The sequence below is a fragment of the Dermacentor silvarum genome, chromosome 1 (assembly GCF_013339745.2).
Source record: "Dermacentor silvarum isolate Dsil-2018 chromosome 1, BIME_Dsil_1.4, whole genome shotgun sequence".
Classification (NCBI taxonomy): Eukaryota; Metazoa; Arthropoda; class Arachnida; order Ixodida; family Ixodidae; genus Dermacentor; species Dermacentor silvarum.
In genome coordinates, this window is record NC_051154.1 from 286,450,967 (window position 1) to 286,471,138 (window position 20,172).

The 20,172-nt window shown below is 46.8% G+C and overlaps 1 protein-coding gene across 3 annotated transcripts in view; it reads right to left on the bottom strand.

Annotated features, from left to right (window-relative positions):
* The window catches only part of LOC119437191 (uncharacterized), a 135,774-nt gene that overhangs the window by 110,874 nt on the left and 4,728 nt on the right, over nt 1-20,172 (bottom strand). For 2 of the 3 annotated variants that reach the window (XM_037704249.2, XM_049660352.1), the window contains exons 2-5: nt 19,454-19,630; nt 14,591-14,803; nt 10,333-12,226; nt 7,897-8,126 (exon numbers count right to left, since the gene is read on the bottom strand). In XM_037704249.2, coding sequence (XP_037560177.1) covers nt 7,897-8,126; nt 10,333-12,226; nt 14,591-14,803; nt 19,454-19,578 — 2,462 coding nt within the window. In that variant the 5' untranslated portion in view covers nt 19,579-19,630. Of the gene's footprint in view, nt 1-7,896; nt 8,127-10,332; nt 12,227-14,590; nt 14,804-19,453; nt 19,631-20,172 lie in introns of those variants that run through there. The other variant, XM_049660353.1, reaches the window with a different exon arrangement.

The following is a 20,172-nucleotide window of genomic DNA, read 5'->3' on the forward strand; positions in this document are numbered from 1 at the left end:
ATGACCACATACAAAAATGAATGGGGAAGGTCCCGGATGTAGCAGCTCCAATTCAAGAGAGACGAACAAGATGGCTTGGATGTGCAGTGAATGGAAGATACGAGAAGTACACCAGCAGTGAGGCAGTAAGGAGTGATTTTGGCGGCCGCATGCATACAGATGCATGTACTATGTGTATAATAACCACTTTCTCTTGAAGACGGACCACACTCACTGCAAAGCAGTAAAACAATACCGTCGAACCTTGTTATAACAAAGTCACATAAGCCACAAAAATAACTTTCTCGTGTGCGATATTCATTATAAGCATACAAAAAGGTATCAGTGAAAAACAAAAGTCTCAACCAGGTTTATGTGGCAGAAACGCAAGTGGGCTGCCTTATATGAGCCAGCAAAGTGCCTCCTGTGGATTTTGGTGACCCATCGACATCCTGCCATGCTGATGGGAGACACGGGATCAATAAATTACATACAGACACTCTGCACGGCCGTCAATGTGCAATTGTGCGATCTGTGTTATCGCGTGGGATCGGCTTGTTGGCTTGCTGACTGCGGTACAACCAAGACAAGCCGCTGGCCAAAATGTGCACACCACTGACACTTTTCGGACACAGAGAATACTGCGCTTCCATACACCACACTACGGCCGCCAGTTTAGAGCTTGCATGCATGATTTCACGCTCAATCGCTGACGCGGTCTACAAGTGCCAACATAAGACAGTTATAGTTTAGCGTACGCAACTATAGCGTACCTTATACACTGTTACAGCGTACGCTAAGCAGCGCAGGTTTATTACAGTTTTAGTTGGCCTGCGAGATCTTCCGATCTCAGAGGCCCATATGCCGTCGCACCTATCTCCCAACTGGGCCGATAGGTGGAGCTAACATCTCGCAGGTTTCCCTCGTTAGGCTTCGTCTCAATTGAAACGAGAAGCGATCTCGAAAACTCCACAATGTTATCCATAATACACTGTCATCGAAGGGGCCCGAGATTAAGCAACAGTCGTTTACGCAGTCATTTGCTACAAAAAAAGTGAATTCTACAAAAGCAACACCAAATTCCATTCGAAGTGGGCAGTGGGGACTGCCACTATGTTTTACGTAAATTACGTAAACCATGTAAAGACAGCAACGCTAAATCTGAGAAATAGCGTGCGTACGCTATACACTATGGGTCGTTTAGCGTTCTGGCATGTGGAGTGACGACCTGCTATTTTATGGCATACACAATGGTATTGCGTATGCTAAACAACTGTCTATAAAAACAGGCATGCTGCCAGAAGACTTTCGGTCTCTGAGGGTACCGCACGTAGATTCGTACTCCACTACTACGGTCGTCAGTCTAGCCCGTGCATCTGATCTCACACTCGATTGCTGATAAGGTCTACAGGTGTGAACATATTGGCGGCAAGCTTCCAACGACAGCTTGTCACCAGCAATGCCGCCAGCCGCACTGCTTGGACCACTAGGCCTAACCAGCACCGCTTCATCGTGAGTCGGCAACCAAAGTTGCAGTTTTGTGCAAGTCAACAAAATAGCAACATTGTTCATGGCCGCCATGCTTAAAACATCACACATGCAGCTCCTGCCTGAAACATCGTGCTGCATCCGAAATTTCGATTATCGTCTTTTACATTGGTACTAGGGGTAGGTACGTGGCAGTGCTGCAGTTATGGTGCAGGTCCAAAAAATCGGGCATCTGAAAAATCAATGGGCGACTGCAGTTGACCTTTTTTGCAACCAGAATATATATTGTTACGGGGTGTGTAGAAGGCGTTTATTGCAGAGAGCCGTAGGGCAAGTGGGTGCCGATACTACACGTCGTCCTTCTCTTCCTCGCTGCTCTCCTAATGTTGTTGCTGCTGATGCTGCCGCTCCACTACCTTTGACGCACTGTAACATGGCTCCTCTCGCAGACGAAGCCCACCGGGCGAGTAGTCAGTGGGGCTTTCGTTGAATAAAGGGCTTCAGGTGGGCTACGTGCGTGATGTCGGTCCTGGATGACCGTCTCCCACTGGAAGTGAGGCGCGCAATTCTATAATTCACCTCGCTGAGACGCTCAAGCACAATAAACGATCCACCATAGTCAGTGAGCAGTTTTTGACATAGACCACGTTTACGCACGGGAGTCCATAGCCACACTAGGTCACCCGGTTCGTAAGCGACTTGCCGATGTCGACTATCGTATCGGGATTTGGACTGCTTTTGCGAAGCTAGAGTACGTAATCGAGCTATGCGCCGAGCCTCCTCTGCTCGGCAGAGAGTTTCCGCGATACAAGCGTCGTCGTGACTGCCAAAAGGGAAGATAGTGTCCAAAGTGTACCTCGGCGGACGAGCGTAGAGCAGGAAAAACGGACTGTATCCAGTGGTCTCATGTTGCGCGGTGTTGTATGCGTATGTGATGAACGGCAATACTTCGTCCCAGTTCTTGTGGTCCGAGCTTACGTACATGGAAATCATGTTCACAAGTGTTCTGTTCGTGCGTTCTGTCAGCCCATTAGTTTGCGGGTGGTAAGGCGTTGAGTGTCGCAGGTTGGAGGCGCACAAACGTAGAAGTTCTTCAACAACATCAGCTGTGAGCTCACGGCCACGGTCGCTAATGATCACTCGAGGGGGACCATGCCGAAGTATAATGCAATGCAGCATAAACTGGGAAACCTCGCCTGCAGTTGCAGAGGGTAGTGCTGCCGTCTCACAGAACCGAGTCAGGTAGTCGGCACATACTATGATCCAGCGGTTGCCTGTGGAAAAACGTGGGAACGGTCCTATGAGATCGATGCCTACTTCCTCAAAGGGGGAACTGGGTGGCACCACAGGCTGTAAGAAACCGGCTGGAGCTGCAGTAGGTCTCTTGTGACTTTGACACTCGGCGCAAGTGGCTACGTATGTCTCCGTGGTCTTGCGCATTTGAGGCCAGTAAAACCTTTCTTTGGCTCGATGGAGTGTCCGCGTGGAGCCTAAATGACCTGAAGTTGGATCATCGTGCACGACGCGCAAAACAGAAGAGCGGAGGGCTTCTGGCACCACCAGAAGAAACCGTGCACCTATTGCGGAAAAATTCTTCTTATACAGCAGTCCATCCCGAACACAAAAACTACATGATGTCGACTCTTTCGCTGCAGAGAAAAGTGGTTCTAAACTCGGGTCATCACGTTGCTCTCTTGCAAAGGTTGTGGCATCAAGGAAATCACGGTGTACGGATGCGATGAGGTGGTCGAAACTGTCGGCGTCGCATTCCATTGTACTAAGAGGCATCCGGGAAAGGCAATCGGCATCAGCATGTCGTCGGCCGCTCTTGTAGGATACAGTGAAGCTGTACTCTTGCAGACGCAGGGCCCATCGTGCAAGGCGTCCAGATGGATCGCGAAGATTCACGAGCCAGCAAAAAGAATGATGGTCTGTGACGATCGTAAAGTGACGCCCATACAGGTACGACCGAAATCGCTGCACCGCAAAAATGACAGCAAGACATTCCTGCTCAGTCACCGTGTAGTTACACTCGGGTTTGCTTAATGACCAACTTGCGTAGGCGATGATGTGCTCTTTGTCATCCACGCGCTGAATCAGAACAGCACCAAGACCTACACCACTCGCATCTGTGTGGACTTCTGTTGGCGCAGAAGGATTGAAGTGTCGGAGGATCGGTCGCGACGTCAGCAGAAACTTCAGCTGTCGAAAGGAAGCAGAACAATCAGGCGTCCACTCGAAAGCGGCGTTCTTGTGCAGGAGGCTGGTCAAGGGATAAGCGACGTCAGCAAATCGAGGAATGAACCGCCGAAAATAGGAGCAGAGTCCTAAAAAGCTGCGAAGTTGTTTGACAGACTGAGGTGGTTCAAATGCTTCAACAGCCTCTGTCTTCGCAGGGTCAGGCCTGACGCCGTCTTTTGTCCACAAGATGTCCCAACACCAAGGCTTGGCGCTCACCAAAATGACACTTTTTAGAGTTGAGCACAAGACAAGCCTTCTGTATGCAGCTGAGTGCAATACCAAGACGCGTGTTGTGCTCGTGAAATGTGCGTCCAAAAATAATAACATCGTCGAGGTAGCACATGCATATCTCCCACTTTAGACCTCGCAGAATAGTATCCATGAATCGTTCGAAGGTGGCGGGTGCGTTGCACAAGCCGAACGGCATGACATTGAATTCAAAAAGTCCATCGGGTGTTAGGAACGCCGTTTTTTCCTTATCCTCGGCATGCATCGGGATTTGCCTGTAGCCGGATCTCAAGTCTACAGAAGAAAAGTAAGAAGCCGAATGAAGGCAGTCTAAGGCATCATCTATACGTGGAATTGGGTAGTAATCTTTCTTGGTAACATTGTTTAGCCGCCGATAATCAACACAGAATCGCCAACTGCCATCTTTTTTTTAACGAGGATGACAGGTGCAGCCCAGGGACTCACGGACTTCTGAATTATCCCTCTGTGCAACATTTCCTGAACTTGCTCGCCAATTATCTTGCGCTCAGTCGGGGATACTCTGTACGGCTTCTGTCATTAGGGTGCGCTGATCCGGTATTTATACGATGGCGTACTCGAGATGTCGGAATTTGGGACGTCGTGTCAGTCTGCGAAAAGTCAAACACTTGCGAGTGCTTGGATAGAACATCTAGTAACGTGTAGCGCTCACTCGTGCTGAGCGACTTGCTCACCATCTGAAGTAGTTTCGAGTCCGATGGGCAGAGATGGAGGGACTCGTCTGCAGCTCCGAGTACAGCCAGTAACGCCGGTGTCTCTTCTTTGAAGAGAGCGAGCTTCATGCCAGAAGGGAGAAGTATGGGCTGGGCCGCATAGTTCATTGCCCATAATCCAGAGTGACCTTCAACTACCGATACTAAACAATGCGGAACCAAAACCTTCTTTACACAGGCCGAATGAAGCGGCTCCGTCGCGACATCAAATGTGGCGGAGTTGGCACCAGAGCAAATGACCGGAACGCATATAGCGCATAGTGGGGGAATCACGATGTTCTCCGAAACACAAAAGGCACCTTCTTCACGTGGCGAGTTCTCCATGAGTCCTGTTATAATCTCGCGTTGTACCGAAAGCTCCCCACTTCGACAGTCAACGGTTGCACCACACTCCTGCAAGAAATCGATGCCTAAAATAACATCATGCGTGGATCGAGGAATAACGGCGAATTCAGTGGTAAATACTTTGCCACACAAACACACATCCGCAGTACAAACACCAATCGGGCACAACGTGTCACCACTAACACTACGAAACGTGGAAATATTGTTCCACGAAAACATCACTTTTTGTCCCAGTAGGGCTTTAAAATTTAAGCTCATCACGTAAATTGTTGCCCCAGTATCCACAAGAGCCATTGTAGGTATATCGTCAACAAGCATGTGCACTTTGTTTTTCAGCATGAAAACTGGCAGAGGAACGTCGGTTGGCAGCGAATGGTATCCAGCGACCTCACCCCCATCGGCCACACTGCCTAGTTTTCCGGTGGTGGGAATAGCCGGCGACGCCGCGGCGATGGAGACCGCCGAGTACGTGGAGCAGGCGGTGGCGTTAAGCTGCGATCGGAGGCTGGTGATGGGTTCCGGAAGCTACCTTGACGAATTCCACGATTGGTTGGCGGGCGTGGAGGCCATGACGCGGAAAAGGGTTGATAATTTGACTGGTACGTCGCTCGTGAAGGTTCTCGGAAAGGTCGGCGGCGGTCGCAAAACCTGGCGATGTGGCCAGGGACCCCGCAACTATAGCACACGTGAGGAGGCCGAAATTCACGGTGCTGCTCAAAGCCTTCATTGCTGCCACCGAGCATTGGGTATCGGTCATGATCGTCGTATTCTCTGTACACTGAATAAGTGGTACGGTACCGCTGCGCCGGATAAGAAGTGCGGTGCTGCTGCTCGTTGTTGAAGTGTGGCCGGTTGGTGGGTGCAGATGGAAGTACAGCTCTATAATCGTCCACGTTCGCCGCATTATTAGAGGGTTGCGACGACGTAGCTGGCAGTCCGGGTTCGTTGCCTCGTGAGTCGCCGCTACCATAACGGCCGATTTCGTGGCACCGGAGGAGCTCTTCCCGAACTATCTGTCGTATTGTAGACGACAGATCGGATGGTGTGCTCGCGTCAACGCAGGCCAATGTCGGCACATTAGCCAAACGGCCAAATTTCGGTGCCACGCGACGCATCTTCAATGCTTCAAACGTGCGACAATGTTGGATGATGTCGGCCACAGATGTCAGGTTTTCTTTAGCAATCAAGAACTGATATACATCTTCAGCTATGCCCTTGAGAAGATGACCCACTTTATCTTCATCAGACATGCTTGAATCCACGAGTCTACATAGCTTGAGGACCTCTTCTATGTACATAGTACATGTCTCGCCAGAGAGTTGGGCCCTTTGGGACAGAGTATGTTCAGCTCGCTTCTTCCTCGCTGCGGAGTCCCCAAAGCACCTTTTCAGTTCTTGGACAAATGTATCCCAGGTCGTAAGCGTGTTCTCGTGGTTGTCGTACCACATGAGAGCAGTGTTCGTGAGCGAGAACACAACATTTGACAGCTGAGAGGCGGAGTCCCAGCCGTTATGTTTGCTCACCCGTCGGTACTGCTTCAACCACTCGTCCACATCCTCACCGCCACCCGGCAAAGCTGGGTGGCTCCTTGTACAGTTGCGAAGAGCCCGTCGGTCTCTGAGCTTCAGTTTCTCGGGACATGCCTGCTGTTGAGGATGGTGGAAGTCCCGCCAGTCGACGGCTGCGACGAGGTTCAGGGGGTAGTGATTCCGTCGTTGGATGCTTAGACACCCCGCACCTCCACCACTCCGTTACGGGGTGTGTAGAAGGCGTTTATTGCAGAGAGCCGTAGGGCGCCGATACTACACGTCGTCCTTCTCTTCCTCGCTGCTCTTCTAATGTTGTTGCTGCTGATGCTGCCGCTCCACTACCTTTGACACACTGTAACAATATTTTGAGGAATGTGCAAACAAATATTTCGTTCGCTATAACCGAGACTTTCAGATCTCGCATTTTCCATTTTGTTATAGCAGGAGAATGCTCCATTGAAACAAAGCATGACTAACCAAATATCCCATAATTTGTTATATCCATGATCGCAATATCGAGGTTTGACTGTACTTTTAACTGTCTTTCAACAACAAAATCCTTCCAAAAATATATTAAAGAAAAAAACAAAGCTTGAAACTGGCTTACTGCTGTACACACGCTGCTGAATGAAAAACAAGAAAAATGTCAGTATGTTGCTTTAAAATATGATTAATTAACAAAATGGCTAATCAATAAACATTTAAAGAAGTGCTTTGCTGTTGATACAATGTTGTTCCAGTGCCTCCTAGACAAGTTTAATGCTTGGTGAATAAATTGTTTTTATTGAACTTGCAAACCAGCAGCTGTTTTCTCAGTTGACCCCCTTTTGGTGTGCTATGATCCCTTTGGAGAGTTTCTGCGTCATTTAGCACTGGACAAATTGCTCGTAAACACCAACACATCCAGTGCCGAGTCACATGAAATCTCACAAACATGATCGTATCCTCAAAAGCCATCGACCATGAATACTGCTCCAGAACGTGGACACCTGCACAGCTGCACATTGCTGCAGCAGATCATGTTAAGCTAAAATGTTCCAAGCCCACATTCCTTTCAGAATTTCTTAAGCTTGATTGCATTATGCACCACTAGTTCACATTAAAATTGTAACGTTTCATTTTCGAGTCGTCAAAGGTTTACCTTTCAAGCATTACATTTGCAGTCATGTTACATTCATGGAACTATGGTAAGTCAGGTCCCCCTACATATAGTGTCCTTCAATTACTCCCCGCTTTCTTTGGATTCAATGACTTGTGGCCTCTTCGATTGCTTACGTCACTTAGCAAGCCACTCTATTCCACTTTCCCCCTCTTATTACTTATGTGTGTTGTACCTGTGTGCACCGATGTCCTTGCCTTCCACACGAATTGTGACATCTGTCTCCACCTGGCCAATAAACATCCTGAGTAGGTCATCTCCCAGCTTGGAGCAAGCACCCAGCCTCTCTGGGCTGCAGCCTGACTCCTGCATTCTCTTGTCGATGCTCGACAGGCAACTCACTTCAGACACCTCCGAGTAGACAGTCTCTGAATCATCGTCACCATCTCCAGGCGAAAAGGGGGGCTGGAAGTATGAAAAGTGTGCACAGAAATATATGTATTGTTTTTAAATTTATGATCCAATTTCTGCCCACTGGGTGGGAAGTGCCCCACAGGCAGTCCCACCAGTAGTAAAACCGCCAAAAATGAACAAATTCAATGGTGTTTATTAGCAGTACTGAAAGATCAAGTGCAATCACTCAGAAATCTACACAGCTGTCATTACTCGACCCATCCAAGGCAATGCCATGGCACTGCATACGAGCATTCTAACAATCAACACTACAGATGTGGTGCCCCACATCACTCAAAATGTGTTATGCCATTTTAAAGGGACACTAAAGAGAAAAATATTTAAGCTGTATTAGCGAATTACCCCATCTACAATAAAAAAAAGTCACTCTTACCACAAGGAGAGGCTTGGTATGCCAGAAAAGATGCAAAAACCAAAGACAGGTGGCAAAGCTACCTTGACGTTTCCACACCAGCTCACCGCAACGTCAAGGATTTTGATGGCGACAGGACTAGTTAATTTCTCGTCAGTAAAAGTGGACTACAATGAATTATAAGAGAGCCAAAGACTGGACTTCACAGTTCAGCTTGAACTTTTACTAAGGTGCCACGGCCTAAATATGAAAAATACCTTGAAATCTGTGATGCCACACCGATGTACTAGCACTGGAGATTTGATGCAATATTGAAAAAAATTTTCACCTTTCACCTTCGTTTTCACTTCCAATAAGCAACCTATTACCGTGAGATTACCAAAAATTGATTTTTCAGAGACTAATTTATCTGTCTGAACTGACATATAGTGCATCCCTTTAAAATTTAGTCCTGTCTTTTATGACTGACCAGGTGTCATAATGAACCAGGTGTCATAATAAACTTCAGCCAACATGCGGAAATTTTACACGTTATTGCAAAACTGGGCGAACCAGCGATTCTGCAAGAAGGAAAAAAAAATCATTTCCTTTATGCCCTGGCATGTAGCCTGAAACTAAAGACTGCTCTCGACAGCAGAGCAGGGCCTATACTCTGTTTTGTACTTAGCAGGCAACACTGTGGAGGATATGCAAGTAGTGCAGCCATAGAAGTCTCACTTGGCACATTTCACAGTGCAGTTGTTCTTGATCTGCAACATTTTCTACGAAATATAACTACTTCATATATTATAACTACAACTTGTGGACCTAAGGTTATGTCAAATTATATTACTTGTGCATACTTCTGCTTCTAGTAGGCGATGTACTATGTTTTGGTCGCGAGTGCAAATAATGCACTTTGGCCACTGGTTGCAGAAGCATGTTACTTCACTCGTTTGGTGGTAAATAGCCTCAGATCTCCTACACCTTTCATGTGATAAGTAAGCCACATTTCGCGACATAATAGTACAAGACTTATTTTACTGACTTACATGGTGCATACCTATATTTCTTTCATATGTGACGCACTATTTTTTGGTTGTGGACGTGAACAGTGAGAGGAGTCTCTCCAGCCTTCATAGTGTTGCCTGCTAAGTATGAAACCGAGTGTAGTGGGCTGTGGAGTCTCGGGGTTATCCTCCAACATGACCAGTATCTCCTCACACTCAGTGTTCCCACATGCAGTGCTCAACAATGCTTCGCTGCCTCTCCACAGCATTGTCTCTATCTTTTGCAGTACATTTCTCAGCTTCAGGTTGTCAGTCAACGTTGCAAAATATTTTTTGCCCAAAGCTGCATACAGCACACTTTTGGTCAAGGGTGTACTATATTAGGACCAATTCAAATGGGAACAATTCTGAGACTACTCCAGTACATTGTTCCATTTACAGGTTCACCTGCAGTCATAACAGTGGCGTAATTCCTACTCCAAAACGTACACTTCAAACAACTCCAGGCTTAGGAAATCGGCTGCAGAGCAATTACATGTAGCAGCTCCATGTAATTATATGTAACAGGCGTAAAGATTAATTAATTTCTGTTCGCATTTCAGTTTATGCTGATAGTACATAGTGTAATGCAAAGCTGAATTTTGGAAAAATTAAAGGAACATGGCCCGAGTCCGAAAGCTTCTCGAGAACAATGGCTAAAGCAAACTTTTTTCACAATGAGACCCTGTGACAGGTAGTGAAGCCCCCTCAAGGACCACAAGAAAGGTTAATTACTCAATTTGCTACCTAAAACTATAGCGTTCAATGCAAATCATAAACACTGGCATTCTCTAGAATACTCAAAGTTAGTACTCACCCTGCTTATCGATTCCCTGGAAGTGATAGCAGGAGATTCTTGGACTGCACTTGTTTGAGCCTTGACCACAGGAACATCAGGTTCTGGTTTTTTAGCAAGCGACGTTGATGGGTCTGATCTACTGTCACTTCCTTTGACCATTGCTGCTGCTGCGAGCTCCTCCTCTTTTGGCAGTGAATTCTTTTTTGGCACATCAGCTTCCCTGTCACTCTCATGCTCTAGGGAATCGCTGTCCTCCCCGCCACATGGCTCAGGCCTGCGAAAGGTCATGGCATCAACATCTTGGGGCCGTATAGACGACTTTACAGGCAAAGTCCTAGGTGCTGGCTTTACAGGCTCTGGCTTTGCCTTGCGCCGGAGAATCGGGCTCATTGGGAGCAAGCAGACATCAGAAGGCTCGACCATCATATAGTCAGTTGCAGCCCGCCTCGGAGAAGACACGTTGCCGCTGACAGCGGGGCAAGGCCTAGTGGGCTGTGGAGCTGCAGGGATCTCCTCCGACACGACCAGTATCTCCTCGCGCTCGAAGTGTTCCCACATGCGGTGCTCAACAATGCTTCGCTGCCCCTCCACAGAATTCTCGCCATCTTTTGCTGGGTTTCCCTGGTAGTTACTGTATGCCTTTTGGGCACAGACTACACTCTCACTGTGGTCATCATTGATGTCAATGAACATGGAAAGAGACAAGGTTCGTGGCATCGTGCGCGAGGATGACCTCTCATCAGGTTGAGATTCTTCATGGTGAACTGTGTTGAAGTCAACATACATGTAACAGGACTGTGGCCGCTTTGATGAATCGCCATCTGCCTTGGACTTGCTTGATGGTGACCTCTTTTGCACCTGGCTAGCACTAGTGTCTCCATTGGCGTCTATGTACATATATAATGAGGAACCCTGGTTTGAGGGCTCTCTCTGTTGTTGAGATTGCTTTTCTTCTGCTCTTGCCTTATTCATGTCAATGTAGAAGGGGAACAGTGCGCCAGATGAATGGCGTCCTTGGTTGGCCCTACTTTCACCGTGTTCTGTGGCACTCTGCAAGGGTGCTTTCCTTGTGTCATTGAGGCTGTCATAAGCCACCGCCTCAGTAACTGATGTGTTCTGGGAGAGAAAGCCTGAATCATTCATTCCAAAGGCACCGGCTGAACCCTCCCTTTCCCCCAACTGCCCGGCAACCTTGGGTGTCCTGGGAAGGCATTGGTACGATACTGGCATAGGAGCAGGCGATTTCTCATGCAAGAAAAATGCCGGCATCGGAGCCAGAGACTTTCCATCTTGCTCTACACACACTTTTGCACCTGTCTTATGGTCATCCACAGCTTTTGGTTCTGCATTCGCCCGCTGCTCCTCACACTCCCGAGTACCAATCAGAGCTGCAGTCTCATCCCCATTCCATTTTTCAATGGCCACTTCGAGTGGCATCTGGCTCTGCAGGTCAAATGTACCACTCCGCACCATGCTGCTGCTCATGCTGACAGAACACTCGTCTCGGTTCTCAGACACATCATCGCAAGCCTGACTTTCGTCATACACTTGGCTGTTGTCACATAGGCTGTCCAAGGGCTCTTCCAAATTGCTAGTTGTTGGAGCATGGTTATCCGTGCAGCTGGCATCACTGTCATTTACAAAGCATGCACGGAAGTTCTCCAATGAGTCCTCAGCACCCATTTGACCCAATGAACCACTAAGTGCGCCATCAATGTCTCTGCCTGGCCCACTAGGTGCACTGTTCTCGGCTGTTCCTTGAGTTCCTTCGTCAGTATTTGTCTCGCCAGTCATGTCCTGAAAGTCTTCGTCACCACCTTCATCGTCAGTGGACGGAGAGCCATCCCGAGTGCACAGGGCTCGAAGGATGTCATGTTCTTTTTTTCTAATGTCGTCATCGGAGTAGACACTCCTGCGTGGAACACCAAACGGGACAATAAATATGAATATGCACTAGGTTCAGCACGAAACAAGGCACTATATTCCCCTTTCTCTCTCTCTTTGATAATAATCACCACATCAGGAGTCAGTGTTTGCAATAATTACATCTCACACCTACCCCATTTTCTTATGAAAGTGTCTAAAGGCATGCCGGAGGTACCCAAATCCCAGAAGCTAAAGATACGTCGGACGTAGCTTTGCTTCCGTTTCACTTGCTACGCGGCTCCCACCTACCAATTCTTGCCCGTGTTTTTGCAGAAAGACATTTATTTAACTCAAAGAGGACCATTAAAAAATGCTTTTGAAAAGTCACGGAAAGCAGCATACGAAAAGCCTGGCTGATTGACTCAGCACGAGCCCCACAGGCGTGAGAAAGTGTCCGACATTTTTCCGGCGTACCTTTAGCTTCTACGATTCGGATACATCCGACATACCTTAAGCCACAGCGTTTTCTTACAGCTTTTAGGGAATGTTACGCAACACCAAGAGTTACCTCCTAACTTGCAGCAGGTAACATGGACAACTTGCTGACCAGCCAATTGAAAGAGAAGCAAAGAACTTGAAAAAATTTAATTCATTAAATTGACACTAGACATCTGCTATGATGAGCTTTCTTACATTCCTGTAGACAACTCATCAGCTAGCTACGTAATCTACTTTATAAGTAGTTATGGAGAATATAATCCTGAAGACGAAATCAATACAGGCCCAAGTTTAATTCAGCTAGCCCAGCCCCATTACGTGGGCACTAGAAATCAGTGTGGAAGTGGAAACAGTGCAGTCCACATATAACAGTGGAGTCCACGTATAACGATACCACATATAACGATATATCGGTTATAACGATGAGTTTTTCTTCTTTCTGGGGATTTACGTGCCAAAACCAGTTCTGAATATGAGGCACGCCGTAGCGGAGGGCTCCGGATTAATTTTGACCACCTGGGTTTCTTTAACGTGTACTACAACGCAAGCAGACGGGTGTTTTTGCATTTCACCTCCATCGAAATGCGGCCGCCGGGGCCGGGATTCGATCCCGCGACCTCGTGCTCAGCAGCGCTACGCCTTAGCTTACTGAGCCACCTCGGCGGGTATAACGATGAGTCGAGCTAAGAGTATCAACTTATGCATTAGGGCTATGAGAAAAAAAAACATAACGATAAGTTATTCACCGCATATCGGATATAACGATTGAAATTTTGTTTCTGGGCGGTGTTTTTCATGCAGAATAATCGTGAAAATTGGGTTTATACGTTGCCCTTAACCGAGATGAAGCGAAAAGCTTGCCTACGCGAGTTCGTATCTGCCGCAATTACCGCGCAGCGCATCCCGCCAGCGCGCCGATTGCGAAAGCCACGGAGAGCATCGCAAGTTGGTGCAGCGTGCACAAGATGGCGACAGCTGCTTCGCCCCTGTGTCACCGGCGGTCGCGCGAGGAGAGCGTGGAAGAAAGGCGATAAGCGAAGGCAACGCCTCCTCTGGCGAGGGGCGCCTGCGCTCCCTGCCGCGCTCTCTCTCAACGGAAGCAGCGGCAGGTGCGCCCCTTGAGACGAAACTGATTTTGCAAGAGGGAGAAAGCGATAAGCAAGCGGCGCCTGCGCGGCCTATGCTCCCTTTACAATCTCCCTCTCTCAGCGAGCGCGGAAATGCACCGCGGAAGCAGCGGGAGGTGCGCCGACAAAGCGCAAAGCTGCGTCTCTTGAGACGAAGCTGCAAATTTTGCAAAACTCGGAAGTACGAGCTCGCGCAGTGGATGATATCGACGATTATGAAAACTGGGAGCGCCACGATCATGAAGGCTAGAAGCAGTGTCCATGCCGATCAACGGAAAAGGCGGGCTTCGTGCGCCAAAACGAAACCCCCATGGGCGAAACCAACACGGTGGTGTCATTGATGTCAGCTATCGGAAAATAGCAGCCTCGTACGGGAATCTGTAGTATTATGAATTGAAGCATCCAGAAAAGAGTGAAGAGTAGGCTTCTGTTGAACAGAGAGCCCTTGCGAGAAAGGTGACTTTTCACTCTGCTTGCGAGCTCCACGCGCCATGCACGACAGCAAAATTTGGCCGAGCTGTTCACAGCAGCGTATATTATCTGCGGACTGTTTTTTCACGAAGCCCGAGGGGTGGTTCAGGCACCCTTTAAGGGTGTCTCTGCGATGTCCACCAATTTCAAAGTTTTGTATCTGATACAGGACAACAACATTTCACTGATACAGTGACCACTATGTGCAACACAACTGTTTATACATATAACAATGCAGTAATTTCATTTAAGTGGAAGATAATACTGAGGGAAGAACATGCAACATTTTTTCTATCACTTGGTCAATGCCTCACCTGAGGAAGTCCCGCAACAAGTCCTTGTCAAGAGGCACAATGAACTCATTTGTGCCTTTGCCGGAGACTGCACACTTCTCGACAAGAAGCTTCCAAAAGGCAGGTACCCTCACCAGAAGAACTGCCTTGTGCGCTTTCAGCACCAGCCCCTCGGAGGAGTCACCTGGTGATGACTCGATGGTCACATCCGAGAAGAGTCCGTCTTCAAACAGACTGCACAAGGAAGTGCCCATAGTGAACTCTAGACATGCAGCACACCATCAATGCAGCATTTGAAACAATGAAAAAGTGCTCCCATGGTCGAAGTGCAATCAAGAGATGAGCACGGGCACCAAAGTTGTTGCTGCTCCCGAGTAATTTAAGCCATCCGAGGTGCTTTGCGATTCATCATGGAGCTTGTCAAGACTTGACTTTTGCCATAGCGTTGCTTGTACAACCTTCCGTCATGAGCACCTCTACAGCTATACCATATCTTGCACAAGCCATGCTGCACTGCAGCACATACACGTCACTACTATAACATTAATGTACATCACCCCCCCCCTAAAAAAATTTCTTTTTCTTCAATTTGACGAGTCACCTTTCCTGCATTTTTTAATATTCATGTTTATATCTTTTATCATTGACGATAGGTGTGTGTGCATGTTTGGGGGGGGGGGGGGGGGCTCATTTTATATGTTGCCCTGTTGCAAGTCAGTCCTCATCTTGGCATGCTGTTTCCCTCTTCAAAAATACATGTGTCTGCATGGCCATACTCAATGGAGTACTAACGGAAAATTTGTTTTGTTTTTATTGCTTTATTAGATAGTCATCAACCCAGTAATAATGCTAGGGAGCCTGAGTTCCCCCAGAGTGCAAGAAATAATTGTGTTACCTTTGACCTGTTCAAAAGTGCAGTGTGACTTCGGATATGATAAAACACTTTATGATGGAGATAAAAGAGTTATGGCAGTCTTGTGGTACCGGATACCACTGACGCATACTCGCACACTATAGCTATGTTGCCAAAAGCAGAGTCCATTCCGCACATGACAGGACAAGAGGTGAGAGTGTGTACCACTGTGCTTCCAAGCGAAGAGCCAATTTGACAGCTTTCAGTGACACATTCATTCTATGGCCTTTATCCACCGCACTGAGCTACCTGGCTGGCTGTTAAGTTGCTTTTGATATGCTGCGACAGCTAATTCCACTTTCGGTAACGTGATGAGTCTTCTTTTTCCCATCCGAAGCCACACTGTGCTTGATGCGCATTTTAATCGGGTAGCATAAAAGATGCTGTAATTATTCACAGCGCTATAGAGGAATTGAGGCTCTGTACCATAATTATGGAGTCGACAGCTGCCTAAAAATAAAAAAAGAAGAAAAGGAGAGGAAATTTTTTCCTCCGTACACTGTTAAATTGCATGGCATAGTAGTGCAGTTTCATAACAGAATGACCTGCCCCACCAAGTGCTATTGTCAACTGCAATTATCTGTCATTGCAACTATGTGAAAAGCAGTCTCATTTCCTGTGTATTATGACTCGATAAGTTTGATACTCTTGAGGAGTCCTTACGGTAATGAAATGACAATTACAAGAGAGCCATGGCATAAGAACAATATTATAACGCCTCATTATACCGAAGTCAGTGAAATTGGCACTTTATTATATATAAATTTCACTACATTGTCATTCGACCTTTCATGCAAAGTACAGATTCACTGACAGATTCTTTTTAACACGGAAGGGGCCATAAAACATGTCCTAATAATCGGGCAGTCCGAAAAACACGAGTTTCCATAACAAAATAAATGAACAATTTTGTTGAACTTCAGAGCTGGAGACCACTTCTATGGTTTGTTGCATATCCAACAAAGTCATCTCTTCACAGCAGCCATATGGCTCACAGAAATCCGAAACAATAAAATGCAGGCCCATGGCACAGTGGTGATCTGTGTGCGAAGCTTTCACATCCATTCTGCCACTACGGCTCACCAATAGAACCTCAGACGTTGGCCAGAGTGGTACAACACTGAATGCTATGCTCACCGAACTGCTCTCCACACAGTCTGATCAACGCAGCATGAAAACCCATTGTACGCTGAAAAAAAGCTTTGCTTTTTAAAATCGCATGTAAGCCTGGCGACAACCTGAATTATGGCAACTTTGTTCACAACTGCCATATTTTCTGTTTTGTGACATCGCGCACGCATCATGTTCGAAAAATGGAGCCATACGGCATCGCAAATTTCAGTCGTCATTATGCACTGGTCCAACAGAAGCCCTATAAGCCAGTTTCAACACAGAACAACTACTTGGTTTTATGGAGTAGGTAGGTCGCTATTATGCATTGGTTCAACAGAAGTCCTACAAGTCGATTTTATCACAGACCAACCACATGGTTTTATGGAGTAGGTAGTAGTGGCCGCGGCCAGGTAAGTGCGAGCAGCTCCTAAACACCGTCGGATACTTATATCCAAAACTTGTCACAGGAGCCATAGCACTCATTGAAAACACACTCATGTGTAGTAAATGTAGTCTGTTAGCTTCAATCTTTCAATTTCTTTTGCTGCGAATTTGTCCTTTCCTTCAGCGAGTCGAGCATTGCTTCTTTTGACTTCCAAGATCATAAAGAACGAGCTCTGTGGTATTCCGACACGAGTGGAGACATCCTTTTTCTCCACGATAAAGATTGCTTGCAAGATACTAGCCTTGTCCTTAAGCAAGAGGGTGCTGCATTTAGTACTACCTCCTCTACTCCTACTCATGCTTGTCAATTGCTACACTAGGCAGGGAGCATTGACAACGCCAAACACACAAAATCAGGTGCACACACACGGAATGCAGAACTATGCTATACTACGTAGAATGCATAATATTCCTTCCTCCATGCGCAATACATGTGCTTCCTAGTGCCTCTGCTCGACATCGCACTCGCCGAGATCTGGTGGCGCCTTTTTGAGGCTATGAACAGCTGCGAAGACACTGCTCCGCTTCAATGGCCACTCTGTTGCGCAGCATGCGATTTTAAAGGTGCATTTGCAAACAGCCGCATGTAATCCAACCATTTGACCACTGGCACCTGCAGTAGTTCCAATTTATTGCCTCAGTCTTCCATTGCGAGAGCTGAAAATTCAATTACAATGAAATCACAAATGAACGGACTTTGTTATAATATAGTTAAATACACATGGTGTTCCATGGATATGAAGTTATTAAAATTTCAAAACTTCGTTATGTCAAGGGTTTTGTTATATCAAAGTTTGTTATACAGAAGTTTGTTATATCGAGGTTTAACTATACAATGTCAGTGCCAGACCAGAATGCAAGGAAGGTTGCGCTGACAAACGTGTGCAGCACCTGCTTTCTGTCACTCCATGCTCCAAAAGATAGCGCTTTAATGGATTATACAGGCATGAAGAGAAGGCACTTCAGTGATCAAGGAAGAACAAATATACCTTGGTCATGCACCACACATGCAAACTTTCAAGATGAGCAAGTGCAGGGAGACAAAGACGGCGGCTCGCAGCACAAGCACATTCAGCAATACAAAGAATGTTACAAATGGATTATGAGAGATTCTCGACCTAGCCTACAAAGCACACCTTGCACACACACTTCCCCCCTCACACTTTGTGCCCAACATCAAAGAAACCAACTGCAAGGTGCACTCTGTTATCAATATGCACCTCTGAAGACCTATTTCATCCTTCCACAGCTAGAGGTTGTTAGCGCCTGCCTGTGAAATGAAAGTATGTTACGCAGCCAAAAATGATTCAAGTGCTTCAAACTATTGCTTGGTCAACAAAGACATTTCAGTTGCTTCAAAATGCTGAAAGCCCCATGTTTCCAGCAGCAAACACAAATGAGCGTGCGCGCACATGTAGGCATCTGTTAGTGTTAGTGCCACAGCGCAAAACCTTCTCCCTTTCTCTCAGACACGAGCTGCATGTGAGTGAGCAAGCGATGTTCGACACAAGAAGGTGCCAGCATGGCGACGAGGCTCCTGCAAGCCCAGACATGACAGAGTACTGAGCGTCCGTGCTTTGGCTGACATTTCTTCCCCCTCCTGGGAAAGAATGTTCCTCGGAGGGTATGAAAGCCAGCGAAGCAGTCTTCACCTTTCGCTCTTGAGCAGCTTCTTCATGCTGACCGCTCTTTACGTAAGAATGTAAATAAACATCTTGTATTTGTTCTGCATAGCCTCATCTTTGCCCGGGCCATCTCCACTGATAAACCTGGCCAAGCTAATGGCCACTGGACTAATGCTACCCTGCGGACTGAGAAGCCCCTCGTAATAGGGTATTTTGCTACTCCAGAACAATCTCCCTCACACTAGGGGGAGAAGCTTATTCACACTGCCACAACAGCTTGCCAAGGCTAACGTCATAATATGGACTAAAAGCATATGAAAAGAGGGTGAAACATTAAGGCAAATTGGCTTGCACATTGTACATGTATACATTATTCCTCCCGCTGCATTCTTCAGCTGCCACTGATTACAGTTTTTGTGCTTTACACACAAATCATGCTCACAAGTCTCACTTAGGAATAAGAGCTAACCAGAGTACAGATGTAGAGTGAAAAGGTACTTCAGTCAGTAACGTACTAAGAACCGTGTTCCAGGAGGCAGGCAGAATCAGGCAAGGGCAAATGTTCTGAGAGACTATGCATCCGTGCATCCATTTATACTCATGAGTAGACTGGTAGATAAAGTGATAGTGCATTGCATGCTGGGTGCCAAGGTAGCAGGTTTGGCTCTGCTTGGTGACATGGCACTCTTCTTTTTATCATCAATCCAAAACTAAACTTTTCATCCTATTTCAGTAAGAAACAAAAATTCCCCTGCACTTTCCTTGGTTCAAAAGAATGATGGTAGTTACCTCAGCATGTGGCTCTGCAGCTGCGAACGGATGCGGAGCTTGAGTTTCTCGTGCTCCTTGCCGCACTTGAGCAGGAAGCCCGGGCTCGGGTGCAAGGGACTCCAGGCTGGGCTTCCCCCCGCCATGCGAACATCGCAGCGGGCACCTCACCCACTGCAACGTTTGACCATAGCCCTCCTGTACAAAGAAAAGTACAGAAAAAAATCATCCTGCAAGTATGCATGTGCACAGGAGGTGGCCAATGACTCTGTTTAGCTCACTAGACACTCAAATTTGCCTCATGGTGTCCCACGTTTCATAGAACAAATAACTAAAACAAAAGCTAGGTAAATTGAAGTGCTCCCATTTTTCATGGGACTGCAGGAAAAAAAATGTATTATGTGAACATGCTGGTCTTTACCATAGGAGGGGCTCCAACCATGCTTTGACCTCAAGAAACATATATTTATACAATAGTTTCTAGTTTTTTTAAGGTCCAGTAAGAACAATGGCAATGAGCACAGACAGCTTTTTCTTTGCTTTCAAAGGCAGACTTTAGAGTATTGACACTTATGCACTCGTTACAAACTTATGACACTCATGTATCATGGTGAATGTCGCAGTATGGTGACTACTAAAATCAGATTATGTATGACAGTCTTTTACCAAGATAGGCATGTTATAACTGTAAACAAAAAATTATAGAATGTGTTGGTGTGAGTTCAATAAACTACCTTCTT